Source organism: Bombus bifarius, unplaced genomic scaffold (genome assembly GCF_011952205.1).
Source record: "Bombus bifarius isolate JDL3187 unplaced genomic scaffold, Bbif_JDL3187 scf7180000008379, whole genome shotgun sequence".
NCBI lineage: Eukaryota > Metazoa > Arthropoda > Insecta > Hymenoptera > Apidae > Bombus > Bombus bifarius.
The window spans coordinates 314,937-337,217 of NW_022884629.1; the positions used below are offsets into that span (position 1 = coordinate 314,937).

The 22,281-nt window shown below is 39.4% G+C and overlaps 1 protein-coding gene across 1 annotated transcript in view; it reads left to right on the forward strand.

Annotated features, from left to right (window-relative positions):
* The window catches only part of LOC117212793 (neural cell adhesion molecule 1), a 299,315-nt gene that overhangs the window by 197,325 nt on the left and 79,709 nt on the right, over positions 1-22,281 (forward strand). The window contains exon 2 of the mRNA XM_033457831.1: positions 21,953-22,085. Coding sequence (XP_033313722.1) covers positions 21,953-22,085 — 133 coding nt within the window. The remainder of the gene's footprint in view (positions 1-21,952; positions 22,086-22,281) is intronic.

Here is a 22,281-nt window from a genome sequence, read left to right on the forward strand (position 1 = left end):
CTGCTCCGATCGCACTTGATGGATGGCGTGATACTGTTACAAATTGGCGATTTAATTAGACGAATTGTTATCCACCGCGCCACTGGTTTGCAGCAGACTGTGTTTGATTTGAATCGTCGATATAATGAAGCGTTATATTACTGAATGCATTAAATTCTGAATGCGTAATGATATTTCTTTCTCAAAAAGTAAATTGAAATATATAATGAACGATAATTATGCTACTGTGCGTATTGAATCTCGAAATGATAAGTACTTTAACTTTCTGTTTGTTCTTCTACTGGAAGGATTAATTGATCGAAATGTTGGATAATAATTTCAACTCTACTCTATTCTGATTAAATATTTTATTTTGCTGTGATACTGGGTCATATTCGGACTTATTGCGCCACAATATCAACCATGTACTGTGATCTCGCGAAAAGAGGAAAAGAAAATTTGAGAGACAAGCAAGAATAACCAGCGCAAAAGAAACACTTCGTACGTGCATGCTGGTTCAGCCGTGTCTCCAATGTCTGGCTTCTTTCATTTCGCGTTATTGCAACGTGAAAACGACAAACTGTTCTTTCTGCTTGCGAAGAACGATTCCGGACTACCCCGGAGAAATTTACAGGTCTCGGTGTTTCGCCGTGACATCCCGCGACTACTTTCATGGCTCATAAATATGTCAAAAAATATAAAACACTTATTACATGTGATAGATAACGAACTCGTTCATCAAATGTCGGTTACAAATCGTAGTTATTAAACTGTGACAATTCGCATTCATATTGAATAATGAGCGAGTATATTTTTCAGTAAATTTATAGAATTTCCCCCTACTGTGGCGTATTATAGGTTCCATGTTTCGAAGCAATTTACGTATATCATGAATAATTATATTATAAATATACATATGTCGGAGATGAAAGGAAAACCGGAGCCTTCCCTTTGCAATTTTGGAAGAGTTCTCTAATGCCTTAGCCTAGATTTTATCATAGCTGTAATTAAGCAATGGTTATCATTCGATCTGATTGTGATTGTTCGAGATTTGTGATAGCGAAATTGGGTTCGAGGTGACAACTGGTACAGCGCCAAACGTAGCCACGGTCACGGGATAAACGGTTTGCCTGACGAAGGTATGGAGCGGGTGTATGGTTCTCCCTAGAAATGTGGTTGTGGCGGCATACGGCCTCAAGAACGGGCCTGACCACATAGGATTGTACTTTGGAGGTGTCGATATAATGGGACACACGTTGCATTAACAATCAAACTCTAGACAGAAACTGCCTAGCAACGGCGTTTGGAACTTTCTCGATGCTTCCAAAAAGTATACAACAAACTCTTGGCAGAAACTGCCTAACAACGGCGATTGGAACCTTCTCGATGCTTCCAACGAGCATATAACAAACAAATGCAACCGTACAGCAAGAAAAATTTTCATCAGATTATCATTCGTGTGATCGCCTTGAAAAGTGATACATCGAGCAGTTTACCGAATGTCTCAGCAATCGTATTTTTGTGCCTAAAATTATTCTACGCATAGTAAAGAGTTATCCCGTTGACCGTGGATTCGTTTGAACCCAAGAACATTGTTAATAGCGTTCATTAAACTCATTATTCGTAGAACTTATTATTCGTAAAACATATTATTCGTTAATCTTATCATTCGTTAAACTTATTATTTGTTAATCTTATTATTCATTAAACTCAATATTCATTATACTTTGTAAAATCTTGTATATATGCGTAAATATAATCTCTGTTTTGTAAAACGATGGCTAATTCAAACGAAGAATTGTTACGCGCCCTAAATTCTAATGTTAATCCGACATATATATAATGGTCTTCCAACACAGTATTCACATTTTTGGTGAGTTTAATGGAAAAGCAAACAGAGCGAATCATGTTAATATCGCATTTACGACACATGATTATGTTTTATAAATAATTCAATAAACAATGTTATTATATAAAATTTTTGTTGAAACATTTATTTGGTTTGTACAAGGCGAAGGATAACAATTACTTGCCTGTGAATTAAATTTTGTAAGTCAAATTATTTTACACTCGCTTATATATTCAACTGAATACTTTATAAAATAAACAGATAAAAGTACTATCAGTGCAACTGCGTCCATATTACGCGATTGTTTCTCAGTAGAGATAGTAATACTGAAATAATTAATCGTACTAGCTTGTCACTGAAACCTTCTTATTCGTCCTGCTATTCATACAAAGCTTCGTCTTTTCGTGTATCATTTATAAATCGTTTTCCTTGTTTTTTATGAAATAGTTATAAGCGCGAGCAAGCAAATTCCGACGCTGCATGAAATTAATTATTTGGCAGAAATCAGGCGTATAATCATGTCAACTGAACGTACGCTAATTATACCGCGATCACGTTGCGAAGACGCGATGCAATTTCACCAGGCTGTAGCCATTTGAAACCGAGCTGCTCGCGGTTAAATATTCACCAGCCACTAACCAACGGATTAACAGAAATTTGACAATTAATTTCGAAAATTCATAGCAGGTTATATCATCATCTGGCGCTATGATAATCCTTAACGAAAATCATTAAAGCAAAACCTCTTTAACGATCGAACTGTAAAATAAATTGCAAAGTAAAAATTCACCGTTCTAATAAAATTGCCAGCGTACTATCTCAATAGCTATAAAATGTAACACGTGTAAACAATTAAGCGTGCGATTAAACGTGTTCCAGTTGATAAAACCGGTAGAACAGCTACACAGAAAGCTCCAGCGGTACCGATACCAGCCGTGAAACGCGGAGATAGGAACGCCGCTTTTTTGCACCGCTTTATTCGTCCGAGTAATTTTTATAATTAAAGCGCGCACACTCGCGGATCTCTGCCGTTTTTTCTCTCGCTAGCCCGTATTCGAACCAGTTGAATGCTCGTGTTTTGCCCGAAGTATTCAAAGCGTAACTGGTTCTTGGCGGATTAAATGGTAATTTCCCCTGATCTGCCTGACCTCCTGTTTCTTTTTCCTCTTCTAGCTCTTAATTTCCTTAATTCTCTTAGTTTTTAATGTGTAAACGAACCAACGCGCTAACGATCGTAGATACACGGGATGACAAAATTTATGGAGCGACATTTATAAAGTTGAATCTAAGTATTAAAATGACGAAGAAAATTTATGTAGAGAAATATTATTTGAATCTTATTTTTCAAATTATACGTTTTCTATCTATTTCGTGTTTATCCCCCATTTTTCATAAACAAGATATTACAAAATTTGAAGAAAGATATTACAAGCTCGGAAAGATACGAACACAAATTAGTGAGAAGGCCGATAGAGCTAATTTTCTCAATTTTCGACGTTCGGAGCGCCGACTCCTGAATATCATAGGCACGTACAATTTCGCGATGGTTTTCCTGTCGATTACACGAGAATTCATGACAATTCTGGGTTGGGACAAGAGCGGCAGCGTTTCATAATAAATCGGGCAGCGCGACATCTCGCAATGGCGCGAGGCTGGTTGCATATTTAAGGGGCGAGCTTGTTAATGCGACAGGAGCGCCACAGCCGGTGAATCACGGGCCACCGCGCCCAACGGTGCGAATGGGGCTTAACGCGGAACGAGCGGAGGAAACGTGGAGCAAAACAGGAAGCAGCCGTTTCCATGGACACGCCACTGGTATTGGCTTAGAATCGGCTTTTCTCCGACTGCATTTTCATACCTCGCGTATGCTTTGTCACGCATAAAAGCGAGATCTACCTCTCATGTACGTATTGAATATGGTCAAGCCCCCGGTCGTGTTCCGGGGACTGGCGAGAAAACGAAAGCTCTCAGCTAATTACAATGCTGAAAATTCTGTAATATAGCTGGAATTCTACGCGAAACAGACCACCGGTTCCACATCCGAGGATAATAACTTGTTCTCAGTTCCGGGAAGGGAAAAAACAGAAGAGAAAATTGCTACTCTAACTCTATTCCGAGCCACTGCCGTCTTGGCGGAATCTCCGTAAGAAAGTTAGAAACAATCTCGACGAAGCTGAAGGCAGCCGTGCGAACGTGCTGCGTGAACAGCACAACGGAAGTTTAGGAATTTTACGCACACCGAATATCCTCTCTTGTTTGTTACCTCCGTTTTATCGGGTACACCTGTTTTTCCACAGTTAGTGGAATCTACTTGTGCTATAAGTTTCATACGAGACATCGTTTCCCAAGTTATTTGGGCTACGTGTAGGATATGAAGAGAATATGGAGGTTAAAAGTATCTGGCGGTTTTGATATAGCAGATTGAGTTCCTCCTTACCAAGCTGTGACCTAGAGTCTGATTCTTTGCAAGTCAAAAAATTTTCTATCGCTTTTTAGTTCACATTCTTGATAACTAGAATAGTAGTAGAAGCTTAGCTGCGATGTAGCGTTATTAAAAATTCGTGATATCAACAGAAAACGGTAGGGAAATAAAAAAAGAAGCAACAGTCAAGAATAGAATTCTTTCCAGTAAATACAGAATTTCCTTCGTTTTTCTCGTAACCTTTACTTTCTGCCTTGCTTTCGTAAAACTGTGCGTGACAGTGCGGATATACAAGTATAAAAGTATCAGCGGAGAGAAACTTTCCGTATAAAACTGAGATTTCTCAAGTTTCTTAAAATAACTCCAAAAATTTCCCTTCGCGGCAAGAAGCACTTGCAGAAAGAGCATTATATATGTAATATGAAAAACAACAGGAAAGGGAACAAGTATTCTTGCCCGAAAATACACCGCTGTATGCGTTTCTGTAAGTTCTCAAACAGAGCTGCAGTGCTACACAAATTTGCTGTAAGCTGTCTCTCTTCGAGGGCGAAGTTGTGCATCAAAAATACTTTGGAAAGAAACAGAGGAAACAAGGTGTAGAGCTGGTAACTTGGACCAACCGCTGCGACGAGAAAGGGAAAATAATCTCTTCGTAAATAACCAGATCCTCTCTCCTGTATCTTTGAAACTCGACGTTTCAAACAGAGGAGAGGTGAGTTTCCAGGAATCTCGTGGTCCAAAAACAGAATCATAAAGCATGTCGCGTGGCCGTACGCTCGAAACAATCGCGGCCAGCTGAATTCGAGGATTAATGGAAGCCGATGAAACATCGAAACCGCGGACAACGGCGCATGAAATATAAATTCCGTATCAACGGGAAGCCAGGAGAAGCGGCGGCGAGTGAATCGGAGCGTCTTCGCAACGGGATTATTCCGGGCACAATGAATTGCACAGCGAATTGAGAGAATCCCCCTTTTGAACTTCGTTGCATCGTACGAATGCGAGAACAAAGGGACATCTCTGCACAAAGGAGCCTGCAGAGAGCACCTGAGAACACCAGATCCGCCCCCTCTCTTTCTTTCTATATCTGCCTTCGTTTCAAACGGCTCGGGGTGTCTTACGAAGGAAAAATATTTATCTTCTACCCGCTGAATGGCCGGAAACATCCGGTCAAAATCGATTAATAAGAGCGAGGGATAGAGACTTTCGTATTCATCTCGCGTTGTTCTTGCGACGAGTCTTCCTTTGAAGAAGGAGCACCTCGTTTATTTGATGAAACGTATCGTTTTACTGCTTAAAATTTCTACGTTCTAAATAATATTGTCCATCGTGGAAATATGTTAATTAACAAGGCAATATAAATTTCGGGACATCTCAAGGTTCCTCGAAGCTGCTGGAAAATGGACGCAAATGTGATTTACGGAACTCTGTATTTTATACTTCTCCGAATAGTCATGCAGGGATAATTCTACTTGAGCAATTTAAGCAAATGGTTGAGGATCTATTAGATCAAGAACGGAGGAACGTTCAAGGTGTAGAATAAAGAATCTATCGAAGAGAACGTTCCGAGGTGCGAACAGAACAAATGGAGTCGAGGATGATTAGAGATCTAATGGAGTTACAACTTCTTCAATTTGAAATCTAAAAGCTCTGAAAGGTGTAAAAATCGGACGATGGAACTTTAATTCTGCTGTGGAAATTTAGTTTGACACGGTTTTGTTAACGCCGCTACGTCAAAATATATCGTTAGTAGAGTGTATTTTGAATTTACGAATGAATTATAGTCGCATCACGATCTCGAACGGTTTTCGCCAGGGAAACGAACATGATTAAAACGAACGCGACGCCGACTCGATGGAATGAACATTCCGAAATGCTGTTGCCAGCCGCTGCCTGGTAAGCCAGAATATCCCTGCCGTGTGTTTCACGATATCGAATAAGAGCGGCCGAGAATTCGTATAAAATATTGCGGACGTTTTATATGAGTTCAGCTATCAGACAGGCGGCAGACGTAATATACGTAGGAGACGCTTTAAAAATGCACATCGGTATCGTAGCAGATAAATCCGGAATGCAATAGACGAAAAATAAATACCGTATATCCCTGTTGTCTATGAAATATCAATTTAAGAAATCGCGACGTTTCATATACTGTGGAAGCAGAGCACAAATTGCATTCCATCCGAGCGTTGTCTTTAAAAATTCCCTCGCAAATATTCAGTACCATGGGATTAAACGAAACATAGGATTAAATCAAATTGGTATTACTTCGTTATAATATCAACGTTGCGTTTCATTATACGATATGATGTTGCAAAAACGTTGCGTTGCTGACAGATTTTGATTTGTAATATGCCGGATAATAAAATGATAATTAACACAATAATAATTTAACTATATAATCACTCCCACTTAAAGAGCTTTTATTCTTAATTCTTTCAAAAAACTAACTTGTGAACGCACTTTTTCCAATGATCTCCTCTTGTTCACGTAGTTACATTTTCTGTCTCTTTGCTCTTCTAGCTATTTTTTTTTTTTTTTTTTGTTCTTTTTTTCTTTTTTATTCCTAATTGTTAAAAGCAAATAGTCCCACTGCTTCTACGATACCTAAATTTTCGCTTTACTCCGCCAAATTTCTCATACAACAACCCCAAGAGGTCTGCAAACAACCTACACGATAACGTTCGGTTAATAACTAACACTTAACGTCCTTTCCACGAGATTTCTTCGGAACGTCGGAGATAATGCGAAGAAGAAACGAAGAACGGAAGTGGCGTGTGGTATATAGTGAGAAAAATTGTCTTGCGAAGGGATGAGCCGGAAGTTTGAGCACGGGCGTCCCGCAAAATTAGTTTCGTTCAAGAAAAATGAACCATGCTCTCTGCTCTGTAACGGCTCTACCGTCTACAATTTCTATAGCTATGGTCGGTTAAGCCATCGCAAAAGCGTGTAGGAGAATGCCGATCGATACATACGACAGAGGACGATTCGATTCCGAAACGGTATCAGTCGTCCCACGGTTATCGTAATTAACCAATTAAAACTTCCGGACGCGCAATTTCCGAAATAATAACCGGCTGTTCCGCGTTGTGATTATATTCGACAGTTCGATTAATGCTCTAATTAAGCGGTCAACAACACGTCAAATGTAACAAAGCCGCCATCAGTTCGACTTCGCGATTCCACTTTGATACGACTCGATCCGAGAACAGTTCGAAAATACGTCGAAGTTTCGACTCTTAGTCAGTTCGTAAGCGATGGACGAAGTCTATAGCTGCTTGCAGCGTATTCAAAAGATGCAACTGGAGCGTTGAAATTCCTTGCGAATATTAATAAGCAGCGTTAGAAATATTTTACACCTCGTAGATAATTTTCATTATCTTCGTCGAGTTGAAAATTAATCAACGCCTTCTTGTGTTCTGCCAGAGATCCAGGGAATATAACACCAGCGAAGTTAATTTAATTTCTAATTTGCTTTTCAATCCGTTGCTCGTCAAGAACTCAATGAAGCTAACAGTAATTCATTCATCATCGGGTCTAAATTATTTGATAAAAGAAGCCTATGCAGTGGTGTGCAAAAATGCTGGGACCATTTAATTAACTTCTAAAATGAAAACTATATTTGTGGTGTTATTTTCATTCTGTCCTTACTTCCAGAATGTTTTCAATTAATTTCACATAAGTAATGTTTTATGGAACCTTCTTTCCTCGTTGAATAATTCTTCGGTAATCTCTTCTCATACGTATTATCCATTATTCTCCTTTCTGCCTTCGGTCTCTTAATATTTCTCGGCATTCGAGTTTTCACTACTTAAATCATTCCACATATGTATATTTTGTAACGTTCAATCCAGAACTATCCATTGGAGGATTTCTGAGAAATAGCTCCTGTACAGTTCTACGTATAAATATTTCCTAAAATTATTCATAGAGGAAACACGCGTTTATCACTTGTCTAAATAAAATACATGAAGAACCAGAATGGAATATCATGAGTTGAACCGGTAGCGGATCTTGGACGACACGCAAGCCAGCAAATTCGGTTTATTCGGATATGAGCAATAACCGTGCATTTCCATGGGCCGAGGCCAGCTTTCCTATCACTTTAAATCCGATTGCTCGTATCCACGCTCATGTCGACCAAGACTGCTCGGAAGAGCAAATATCATTCGAAGCGGATCAGATTTCGCGTTCTCCGGACAGCCAGCGTCCGATACATACAGGCTTATTCCCCTTTTTATTCGTGCCACGCGAACGCTCCAACCCTCGCGATAAGCCCGGATCATACGCTCCCTTTTTCCGATGAACCACGATAATTTTACTAGCGACTTTCCCTAGCGACTTCCTGTCGTCGCAACGACGATATTCAGTCCATTTGGGACGCGTCCTTGAGGATTGACAAATTTTCTTGGTCGATTCTCTCGGGCTTAGTTCAAGAGGAGAGATAATGGCTAAGCAACAAGCAATTCTCTGTTAAATTGGAAAAGTTCGTTGTGTAGATGAAATCGAAGACAAAGTTGCAAGTGAATATATGCCATGTTTGTGAGTTGAAGGTGTGATATCGGTGGAATTAACTCCGAATAAACACTGTGTAGGTGTTATATAAAAGACTGAATTTCTTTGCAATGGGACAGAAATATCATGATTACGTTAATAAAATTTCCAATCGTTCTGAAAAGCTACTTATAATTATTTATTAATATAATAAAATGATAAAAATATTTATAAATATTTATGGCACGCTATTTTAAATCGCAGAGACCTCGATTGCATCTCTGACGTGTATAGTGGACTTCTGTAAATGCATCTGATATGATATGATATAAATGACGCTGATACATGTTTCTTTACCTCAAGAACACAATAATGTTGAATTCATGCAATTTTATTTCACTATCTTAATGAGTTAAGTAATTCGTCCTTTTGTATTTCCTTAATGGATGATCCCTTTCTTCTGGCTACTGAGATCAAGTTGAATCACATCGATTTCCCAAAAAAACTCGTATATCCTTGACAAGCAGAAGAGCCATAAACGCTACACTGTAAACGCGAACGTGCTCGGATCTCACTTCGTAGATACATTAACGCCTCGAGTAGAAGCAAAATCTGGTTAGCAACAGCCAGGAGTGCAAAAGCCCTGGGAAGCTCCGGGAAACTTCTTGTCCTATTCTGAATAGTTACCATGATTGTACAAACACATACACGTCCGCGTGCACGTCTATATACACATATACGTAGGAATAAAACATTTCAACGTTGAATGGTAACGAAACGACGAACGAAAATTTATGACACATCCATTGTTTCTCTGTATCCCGGGTTGAATTTCAATATTTTATTATCGGCACACGGAGAAGCCGGTTGGTTATTGTTAAAGGGAAAATAAATCGTCGTTGAAACGAGATTGCTTTTGATAACAACGTTGTAGGTGCGCGGCAACGTTCGAAATTTGAACTTATGAATTTTCCTGGTTTCATTAGCCAAGTAAATCCAACCGATATTCTCGACATTCTCGCTAATGTGCACGGTTAGCCAGAATACGCGATGCCAATATAGCCGCAGTTCTTACTCGAAAACCGCCGCTGATATTATTAAATTACAACTCGCCGAAAAACGCAGAAAAGCTCGATATCGCGTTTCGTTGGCTGAATATCGCGTGCGTCGTTCGCGTAATACCATTGCAACATGTCTGCCATTATTATGTAATGAATATTTAATAATATCGATACACACGATGTTTCGTTGTATCAGTTTCAGGGGAGAGCAGATTTCCAGTCGTAAACGATTTAATTAAGCGATCCTATCTCGGCCGCGAACTACTTTCACATAAATTATCGTTGCCGAATTTTCTCGTTAATCCATAATAAATAGCACACGCGAAACAAATAACAGTATTTTGCTCGATTAACATGTTGCGGCTTTGCGTTTGATCGGAATTAGCGCACGAATTTCGCTAGAAATACTCGGTTCTATTCGTAACATAGGATGGTTGGTTCATACTACAGTGAATATCCATTTTTTATGTTTTGGAAATTAGTTGATAGAGTTAGAAACAGTCGATACATTTTGCCGTTCATTATTTCTTATGAACTTTTTCAGAAGGTAAATGTCGTTTGATAGACGATACTTTTAGTTGGACGTGAAATGCATCGTTTGATTCTGATGCAGTTGTCGCGGATGATGATTGACGCTGCCAGATGAAAAGAGAGTTTTGCGTTTCGTCCCGGGACTACCGGTGAACTCGTCATTAAGGCTATGCCCAGTAGTCCCTGCCTTAGACGTAGAGGGAGTCTCGCTAGGTGCAGTATTTGTATCATTCGCTCGTATATTCGACCGTTAGCGAGATAGACAGACTCGTTGTCGTCGTAGCCCTCTGGTGTTGGCGGTTGGTACCCGCGGATCGCCCGGGAGGTGTTGCGCCGCGTTGATGCCTCGACCTGTCGGTACCGATCCGCCACACAGTCTTCGAATTTTTATACCCGAGTCTCGGTCTTGTTTCAATAAATAGGAAGACTTTTAATGCTTTATAATACGTAGAAATATTAGATTGTAACATAAGTTTGTTTTTGCGTAATCCCCTAATATTTAGCCAACGGTGGAAACTAGACGAATATACAGGGTGGTTGGTAACTGGTAGTACAAGCGGAAAGGGGGTGATTCTACGCGAAAAAAGAAGTCGAAAATATAGATTAAAAATTTTTTTTTATTTTTTTTTAATTTTTTCATCGAGACAACAATCTACAGTGAGATCCGTTATAACGTATCGCATGCGTACCGAGCGAAAATTCAAAATCGATTTTCTCTACTTCTCTTTTCGCATAGAAACTTCTCTTTTCGCATAGAATCACCCCCTTTCCGCTTGTATCACCAGTTTTACCAACCACCCTGTATATTGCAAGGTAATACACATATTTTTTAATCTTCCCTAAACCTCGTTATTAATCTTTTGAATAAATCAACGTTTTGAATATGTAGTCTTTTCCTTTCTTTTTTCTTCTTTCTTTGAAAGATATATGAGTACTCTGTGCATATAATAAGTGAAAATTACTGCAGATGGTTTCAATGTTCGAGTAGACGCACTCTAGAGAATTTCTCTAAAAGAAGTCGCAGCGGAACGACGTGTAGGAATTAGTATACTGTGCAAATTGGCGAGCCAATTTACATTTGTAGAACGAACTTCGCGATGTGTACACCTACTCTCTTGTGTCCGCTTCAAACGAACTGTCGTTTGCTTATTTCCCCTATCGGTGGCGATGGTTCGTTAACCCTTTCACCAAGCTTTTGTTATCGGAGATGTAAAAGCTCGAGATTATATGGCAAAACGCTTGTACCTTTATATCATGCACATAAGTTTCTGCATATTTTTTGTATGCTTGTTAAAAATACGCGGGAATGTTGTAAAGATCGCTTGAAATTATTTTCAAAAGCATCAAGATAGCGGGCAACTGTACAAAATAACGGCGAACGCATAATAAAATGAAATAAATTTTAATTTCGTATCTTTTTACCATTTGGTTCTAGAGGGTAAATTATATATCATAATTATCATATTAATTTAATGAAAATTGTCCAATTACAATAGACTGTTGTAAGCTTGAAATATACGTGAATTCTCTTACTAACTGATTCTATATTTTAACGTTCAATATTGTCATTAAATGAGCAATTGAATAATTCTTGGTCTATTATATAAATTAAATATACAATTTGATCTTATTTATATGGAACGAAATTACTAATATTGATTCCACATGAAACACGTCAAATTTTGCGCTTTCAAAGGATCAGTAATGCTGATAGAATATATCATAATGGAATAACAGAGGCGCATGAAATTTATCGAAACACCCGAAAGGACTTGTTTTATGGCTGCACCGCGATACAGTTGAACAAACAGGGGGATCAAAAAAATTTATGGAAGCCCTCCATTTTGCGAGCAAATTAAACGTTTCCAGGAATCGAGAGGGCGTCGAAAGAATAGAATCGACAAGTATAATGCTGGTGGCAATTCTATAACGCGTTCGTAACAATCGTAATTTGTATTTTTTATAAAGAAATTTATAATAATCTGATTACGACGAATTTGAAAATCAGCTTACAACGAAAATGACAATCGTTAGTAATCGTTACTAAAATTTCCGATTTGTTCTATATTCGCACTACTTGTCGTGAAATGCATCTGTTCGATTAATTATACTAATACAATACAATAGTTATATTCCCATCATACTCACACCGTTATAATCGAGTGCTAATGCGTTTCTATGATTTTTGTCCGACTAGTTGGTTTCGAAGTTTATAGGCAAAATAACATGCCGGAAATTTCCCTTGAAACACACAAATCCACTTTCGAAAATTCATCGACGGAACAATGACGTGATCGTATTTCATAACCGTTCCGACGTTTCATTTGCATCCCTCGAAACGCTACACATCTAGAAACTCGCGTATTTGACTCCATCTCAAGCAGAGATTGAGAATACATTCAGTGACAAATATGAGCCTCGAAGTCTCACGAAACGTATTGATTTCAATATCAAAAAGTTCAAATAACCATAAACTCGAGTGCAACAGTTGTACAACCTGTCCAACAATTTCCCCTCAGAATTATACATGCAATTATAACTACAAATCCATAACATTACGCTGTTTCTACAAATTGGAAGAATCAATTCTAACGTCTATCAGTCTTTTACACGTCGACAAAACCGAGAACAAACTTTGAAGCCCTCGAATCGTGAATCAACCAACCAGATAAGGAAACCCATAATTTCTCCGAAATTTTCATCCAACACGACGACCACCTTCACGATTCACGATCCAACACCTATCCTTCATCCGCAGCCGCAATCATGCCTGGTGATGGTCAAACACGGTGATTTCGACGCGGTGCGTTAATCAAGGGTCCAACTAGCGTCTGATACGATAAAATCGGAGCTAGAGCCTAAGCGGAGGCGTTTCTCTCTCGGCTGATGTTATCGATTCGAACAGCCAGCGGTGCGCTTCTGGCTGCCATCGCGACAGCCGTTTATGTACACGTTTCCCGCGATATGACAAACAGCATGACGCCGTGGCGGCCATAGAGTACGCAGCTCGTTGATACGCCGTGAAATGTCAGGCCAGCTTTTCGTGCGTCCATGCGCACGGTCAGATGAACGAGCTTCGAGGACGTGAGGACTCGAAACACTTAGATAATTATTATTACAGTGACTCGTGAAAGTACACTCCTCGCCAAAGAGATAGCCCAAGTGAGCTATCTTTAATTTCTCAATGACGCGTGTAAAGTTTTTCTCTGTAACGTATAATAGTCTGTAACGTATAATATCAAAACATTATGAGCTCAGGATATGCGGTTCGTTGAAAATAATAATCAACATAAATTGTAACTGACAATAATTACTTATCAAACATATATACTTATTTAATAATGGGTACATCCCTCTTTATTTTCTATTACTTCTATTGTACGATTTGGTATCGATTTATATAGTTTCTGGATGTAATTTTGACTTAACGTATTCTATTCGCGTACAATTGCATTTTTTAATTCTTGTACGTATTGATACTGCTTTCCATTCGCGTATACGTCGTGAACAATTTCTGCCCAGCAATTTTCAATAATATTAAGGTCCGAGGAGCGTGCAGGCAAAACAGATATATTATTTTCATTAAAATATGATTGGACCAATCTTGATGTGTATGCAGATGCATTATCTTGTTGAAAGTTTTAATCAGGTCCAGTTCTGCATGATTATTTATTTGTTCCTTGATTAAATTTATGTATCGGACACTATTCATTCTTCCATTGGTGAACTTGATACTTGTCTTGCCGAAATAGCTGATGCCGGCCCAAACCATCACGTTGCCTCCTCCCATTTGTCGTCGAATTGCCGACATTGTCTCTTTTCTTATGTCATGAAAATAATATTGGAACCCATCAGGACCATCCAAATTGAATCTTTTTCGTCTGAAAATAGTACCCTTCCCCATTTCCATTTCTTTTTCCAATGCATTCTTTCTTTTGCAAAGCGTAAACGTTCTACTTTGTGTTTCGTTGTTAACGAACGTTTCTTTTTCAATTTTAGCCTCTTAATATCTTTGCAGGATAGTGGAACTCGACGAACACTTGAAACACTGGCACTAACACTAGATTTTTCCATTACTTGCTTCGTTGTTAACTGTGAGTTGGAAGGTACACGCAAAATTGCTCGCTTATTACGATCGGATAACGATGACGGCCGACCAGTACTTTTCGTTTTGTCATAATCTTCAACATTTTTTAAGAAATTGTGTATTACTTTACGAGTTCATCTTATTACTTTCGATATTTTTGCTACTGATAACTGTCGCTGTTTTAGTTCAAGAATTTGCTTTTTTTCGGACTCGTTTAATTTTTTTCCGCATCCTACATACTTACAAATTTATAATTTATATAATACTGTACTGTAATCTTTACTCGTTGATAGATCATGAACTACTGAGCAATTTCTAAACATATTAACAGAGTGTGTTATCATTCCGACCTTAGTTTGGAATAGTTTTTCTTTGTTGTATACAAACATCTACGATATTGTGACTTATTTCCAGCAAGCCACATATCCTGAGCTCATAATGTTTTGATATTATGCGTTACAGACGAAAAACTTTACATTCGTCATTGAGAAATTAAAGATAACTCACCTGGGCTATCTCTTTGACGAGGAGTGTATTTCTATTCTGTATTTGTATTCTGTCTCGTACGTGTTATATGAAATATTTCAAAGTTTCATTGGGGCTGTAACGAGACACGACTGTCGTGATTCGATCAAGTATATTTATGGAAACTCATATTTTTAGAAATGTAACACGAACAGCGAGATGATGAGTAGGTAGATGATAGTTTTACTTTATCAAATAATCGTACTGTACGTATCGTATCGTACGCATTAGAGATATAATGAAAAGAGATAGAAACGTTTACAGATATTCGAATACTGTCGCGTGCCACTGTACGTTCAGACAGCTGTCTGATAAAAAAAATCATGGCTTCCGCGCAAAAAATGACACTATGTGGTATATCGTTCGATGGAAAGAGATCTTCTCGAACTTCGTGCCCTTTTACCGCAGCTGTTTCAAGGTTGATGGAGCAGTGCTTTCCGCCGAATGGGAATACTTCGATGCTGTGTTTCAAGATGCTTGAACGCGAAAGTTGTTCGGGCAGTTTTGAATTGAATTTTTCTGGATTTATTAGGTCATCCTATGAGTTCGTGCAGTTTATCGCGCTGCTGTTCCGAAGTTTTCTGTTTTAATATCCGTGCCTTTTTCTTGAGATATCAATGGACCGATATTGAAATATTCATTATCAATTTCGATAAAATTTTTTTGTACAGGTTACGAATTTTATTTTCATCCAGGATGGCCAGAAAGTGCCGATCTTCAAGATCAAAATTTATTTACTGCAGACGATCGAGTCAATTTACGCAACTACGACAGGATGAAATACTTTCACCGTAAATAAGTTTTCGATATATGTAAATCAATGTACCGGCTCTCGATTAAACACGGACAAATGTTACGGGAGATGTGTTAAAACTCATCACGGTACGAATTTATTGGACAAACTAACGTGTCAAGGATTTAGTTCGTCGTAAAATTGTCCTGCTCTGGGTCAAATTCGGTTTTGAATGATCAGTTTCTGGTAGAACTGAGATGAATGAAACTGACTGATCGTTCAGATGATCACGTGCGTCACGAGGATCCTCGAAAGCCTCGAAAAAATAACCATGCAGTTCGATGAAGAAACGCGATCGCGAATTTCTCAAGCAAAGTGGAACGGCGGGCAGTTTATGGTAAGAGGTTCTACTGACCTGTTTTATTGTTATAGAGGTCTCTTAACTGCGGCATTCCTCAGGCGCAATCCTAATCCTCGAGACGCATGCCGCAGCACGGGTTATGAAAATGAAACAGAAGCATGCTTATTCCATTAGCTAATGGTCATTTCTGAATTATTCATAAAATAATAAACGAATTTTATTTAATTTTTATATTAATACAGTCGGTTTCGTTCTGGATATTATATCAAATTACCAAATACCTTTCAATTCCCTGAATGATTCGATGAGATTATTTCGCAGAGAGGACTTCGTAGTTGCGGTTCAGCGCCACAGGAATATTAATAATTGCGTCCATTAGAGGTCGCTACTAAATATCTCGAAAAGCGAGTGAATTTCTGTTTCCGATTGAAATTACTTCCAGATAATAGAATATCCAAAATAGAATATCTTGTCTTATTTTCCGTCTCTTAATATACTTTTCCATGTTTTCTATATTCCATTTTGTTTCTTATTTTGTTACGTTCGTCTCCTTATTATATCTCCCAAGTTTTAATTAAGGCTACTTTGTAATAATTCAAAAATAATTAAACCGCCCAATGGTAAATGAAAAGATCGAAAAGGTTCAGAGGCCAACAATAACTGGAAAACGTAAACTCTAAAATTGAACAGGAACCAAAAGACAAAGCATTCTCGGAAGTTTCTGCACGAGCAGACACTTTCAACAAGTTAGGACTTGGAAGCTGAGTCGATCTATTTGCAGTGTCGCTCGATTAAATCGCATCCTTCCGGGGGTAATTATAATTCATTAAAAGGGAGGAGCTAAAAGGAATTAAACCGGTCGTTCGTGTCTCGGTTAATTAAAAAAGGAGAAGCGTAAACGGTGTTGATGAAACAGAGGACGCGGACGGCGTTCAGCCCAGAGCACGAAGGTCCACTTTAAATTAATTGAAGCACGTAATTTCGTAACTGCGCCGAGTCTTTTACAGGCTACGTATGCAATTATTTTGTAACTTATTTTTTAAAACACTGCCGGTTATCTCTCCATGCCCCTCGCTTTTTTCCATCCCCGTGAGGCCATAAGATCTTCGGGCTATATGCTAAATGTTTTCGTAATTACGTGTAGATTACATCATCTGCCAGCATTTCTTGGTCCATTTGCGACCCAACACCTATCCGCCTCTTTCCTTTAATTAAACATTTGCATCGAGAGTAGCGTGAAATACTTGACGTCTACCTTAGAAAATTGCAAAGAAGCAATTAATACGTTGCTTCCAGAGGAGTGAAAATTAATTAAAAATCTAATTAAAGTGTCTTTAAAGGGAACAATTCCTTGAAAGAGTCAAACGATAACAATAAACGGCAACTATATTTCGTCCGCGAAATTCCATCCCTCTCGCTACCGCCGGGTATCATATTGGTTCACCTGATCGGATATCCTTCCTCCACGTGACAAATGTTCCCATCAGACGCTACGTTACGCCACTACATTTGCCTCGCATCTGAAATGAAGCCCGCAGAGCGGACAGTAGTGGCGCGAGGGAAAAAAGAGGTCGCGGAACGCGAAACGCGTTACATCGATCCAACCATTTTGCACGAGGCAGAAGGCGAGACCGACCGGCTCGTGTCGAATGTCACGCCGGCATCCCATGGAACATGCTCGAATATCAATAAAGCAACGCTCGAGTGTAATCATATTTCACCGGCTGACAGAAAGAACGAATTCGAATCGAGGATTCGCGACCTGTGTCCTCTTTCTTCCTCAACCCCTGTGTATTTCTATTCATTTTGCTTCTTTGAAATCCGACAAATATAGCGAGGATGATAGACGTCGGTCGGATAACGCGTCCGAGCCGCAACCTCTATCCCGATATTCTCGAATGTGACGCATCTAGGCGGTGAACAAGCTTTAGAAAAGGGAGCACGAAGAGAAAGTAAAGAGGTGGTATCGTCTGAAAATCGACGGGGTTGGATCGAAGAACGAAACTTCTCGTCAATTTCCACGGCGAATGTTTCGAACTTCCTCTTCCACCACAGATTCGAAGAATAGAATATACGATGGGATTACGCGGCCTAATTTTCCATGGGGGGGATCCTCTTTATACCTGGCAGGGCGAAATTCATGAATGTTCGATTACTTGATTGGATCTCGTGGAGATAGTAGCGGAGATTACGGGGAATCAGAATTCGCAATTTTCTGCCCCGAAATAATTTATTCCACGGTGTTGTTCAGTCGTTGGAGATCAGGATCTTCCGAGTTACGTTTGAAATAGGATATTCGTGTAAGATAGAAATTTGAATTCTTAGTTAACACTGATAAAATTCAATTTACAAATTGCAACGAAGAAAATTAGAACAGACAAATTGAAGTGCTCGATTAAGGAACAAACAACGGAGTGGTGCATAAAATTTGAATTCGTTATTCTAGCCATAACGCTGTAGAGAAAATCTAATATTATAAATTGACTTAAAAAATTACAGATTAATTATTGCGTTAACGCGTTCATACTTCGTGAGATAATCAACGTAATCCAAATCTCCGTACATTGGTTCCAACTTAACAATTCCAACCAGGAATTAAATCATCGCTGTCTGACAGAAGCTCGTTCTGTTCTTCCGCGAGACGTCCCGCCAAGGAAATCAACACACAGAGCTGTGCTTAATCCCACACCATCGTGAGCCTTAACAAACCGTGTCGCTACTCACACAGCTTCGTCATTGAAGCATGATAATCCACGCACCGGGTCGACAGATACGGATCTATTCTACTTAATCTCGGCAGTGAGGCGTGTAGTTATCGTGCCGCTAATTATTGACACGTACTACTTAATCTATACTACGAACTTCTGCGCGCACCTGTTAATTACACGTCCTGCGCTGCTTAATTCTCGATATTATACGCATTAAGACATCGTGCCGACCGACTAATTACCGAGTCGCGCCACTTGATACGAAAGTTACGAGGTCACGATCGAATCTGCCGACTAAGTACCAGCCTATACCACTTAATCCCGGTATCTTAGCCTGCTTAGGTGTTGCTCTCCGCCACTTCATTCAGCCGCTTGAACACGCCCGTCGTCGTTCTGCAAACATTCGCGCGCCTCGCGTGTTCACCTGGCATGTTCCATGCGCGCGCTTTATGCTCATTACCAGTTGCTCCCGTGGCGACCCGATTATGCGAAAAGAGGAGGCCACACGTTCGAGAAAGAGAAAGAAAAATTTCAGGAAAGAAAGCTTGTACGTAGAGGATGATAACGTTACATCGCGAATCTTCAGTGGTCAGTGCAAACGCGATAAGCGTATTACGTTTCTCCAAAGCTTGCTTTGCTGAAAACCACGTTCTTTTCTGGCTTCGCTGGATACGGAAACAGACGTAGAGGCTGAAGGAACCTAACCAGAGCTCTCAGGCAGCGAATGCGAATCTCTGAGTAAAACGATACCACTTTTTCCTTTCTAGTGATACGATAGGATCTCTTTTACGAATCTGGAATCATAGTAATGTGATATCGTTGAGTGTGAACACTGGGGATTATCGAATGTAATGAATGTGTTTGCTAAATCCATAAACTATTAATTAATTGACGATATTAGTACATTGGTGACTAGACGTTATAGTAGTCAGCTACTTTTCTACGTTGAATATTTTTCGTATAAAATGAGAAATACACACAGTAGCAGATACGTTAACTGGTCAGACTTGTCGAGATGATTACACTCGTGTCTCTCAAAAGAAAGGAAAGATACTTAGAATTTCCTAAAAATCTCTCTCTCTCTCTCCCTCTCTCTCTCACTCACTCACTCACTCACTCACTCACTCACTCATTCACTGAGTAAGCAGTTAAATTTTCTCATCAAATCTACTCATATTTCGTCAGTCAAGTTACAGTCAAATAATATAGTGAAACAAAAAATGTAATAGCACGAGTCAATATATAACTAAAAGCCTAATAAATAGCTTCAGAAGAAACATCAGATCGCGCGTCTGGCGTAAACAAACTTCGTTCCAACGTTCTTAACAGGCTCATCCCAGTTAATCAGAAAATTGGCTGCAAGCTGATGCAGCATCCACGCGATTAAAGCCATTCACGCGATAAATAACTCGCGTCCGAAACCAACCAATAGCTACCTTCTGTTTCTACGCGTGTTTCATCGTTGCTGTAGGGTACAGTATCCATTTGTTTCGAAGATAATGCGTCGATCGCGAGGTCAATGCTTTCACCGCCGCGAGCGCAATGTAAAACGATGATTTCTCATTTCGTACGCTCGTCTTTAATCGTAGAACGCTCGCATCTGGGTCACTGGAGGACAACTGGAGATTCGTTTTCCCGGTAACGACGACGAGTAGAGCGTCTTCGTTTCGTTTTATTTCATGTATTTCTTTCCTGTTCCTCCACTTCATTTCTTTTCGCTTTTGTTTTCAGAACAACTGGTTAAGTAGGAGGGTTTTCATGTGGACCGTGGAGCACAGAAGCGGCATTTCACCCGAGAAACGAGCTTTCAGAAAACGCGCGTTTCCGTGCGGTATTGCGCTGTTCAAGGGACGCGTGACTTTCCCGGCTAGTCGGAAAAGTCAACTCTCGGAATTCCCAACCGAACGTCGCGATGGAATTTTCGAGAAATTAATGGTCGTATATAGAGCGTTGGAAAAGGAACGTTTGAAATCTTTGAGTGGTCGTAATAAGCGCCAAGAAAGAAATACTTCCTCTAAAATATAATTTTGCACCGGCCTTGCAAAGGCTGTAAAAACTGCCTATAAGGAAAATGCAGTTAAGTTACGGCAGCGAGTAGAAATTGTGACAAATGGAGAAAAAGTTCTGTGAATAGAACATGGAAAAATTTATATATGTTAACGACATGTAGTCAAATAGAAACATGTTGGAAACTATTAAAAATGTACGTGCTTATTTTTATGCTATTTAAATATACGCACTATCAGTTTTCAAGTTTGAATTTTCTGAGAACAAAAAAAAAGATAAAATAAATCTGAAACCGTAAAATTCTGTCAAAGTCCCGACAGTTGATATCTCTCCTTTTCCATAGTTAAAATAACCGGTTTAAACTAAATACATTACCATTTACAACTCTCAAAGTAAAACATAAATCGCGATTATTTTCTAGAAAATACGTTCTCCGAGGACGATGCCTTCTGGATCGGTTTTCTGAATTTTGTATGTGGTCCGCGGCACTCGGCCGCATAAACATGCAGGTGTGCATTACGGATACGCTACGCGGATACGCTGCTTTTAAAGAAGGCGGCCCATAAATCTTAAGTTCGTTCCTTCATCCGAGCCGAGGGACTCGCAAAATATAAATCATCATTCCGGATTACGTGACTGACAAGTTTCCACCAGAAAGTTCTTAGCCTTTCAACGCGCTTCATGCAATACTATCTCATTGACGTATATTAACATACAAAAAATCATGTATTTCTTACTCCAACATCTCTTAGTAACTTCAAGTAGAAACGTCTCTTGTTGTCATTTGCAAAAAAGTTACATATACCATTTCATCGATGATACTGTGAAGGAAGCGTTAGTTTGCGTTGCCTTGAAAGTTAAGGAGCATTAAACCACGAGCCATTAGCTCACAAGGATAGTAGAAGATCTTAAGTTAGTTCAGATTTAGTATTGGTTCCTCGCCATAGGTTTCTTCGCTCAAGATACTCAACATTTTTCGAAATATACCTATTTAATACGTCATACCCGAATTTGTTATATTGTTCGTTATTTAAGCTCTAAATTGAACATATTGAATAAATTTTCTACCACTGTCATCGCCTGATTTTTTTCTAAAAAATGGTTATTCGTTTTTCAGGCGAATTATGATAGATTTATCCAAATTAATGAGAAATCGGCATCGCCAGTAAAAGTTTCGTATTTTTCTCTGTTTCAGTCCCGATATCGCACATAGTGGCGCTTGTCGGTGATCCAACGTACCTTCCCTGCGACATATCAACCACTCACGAAGGGGATTCGGTGCACCTAGTGCTGTGGTACCGCGAGGACCTCGGTACATCCGTTTACAGGTAAGAAGCAAATCAATCTGTACACAGTCCTTTATGTGCACGATCAAATAGCCGTGGGTCGTTTCTCTATCTGACTACGACAGTCTGGTAAACCAGGTCGTCGACGAGGCGCAAGGTTAGTGTGGCCGATATCGAGCGAGGCAAGCAGCAGTCTGGTCGCGACAGAAAATTTATTCCACGTCGAACGAGTCGCGAC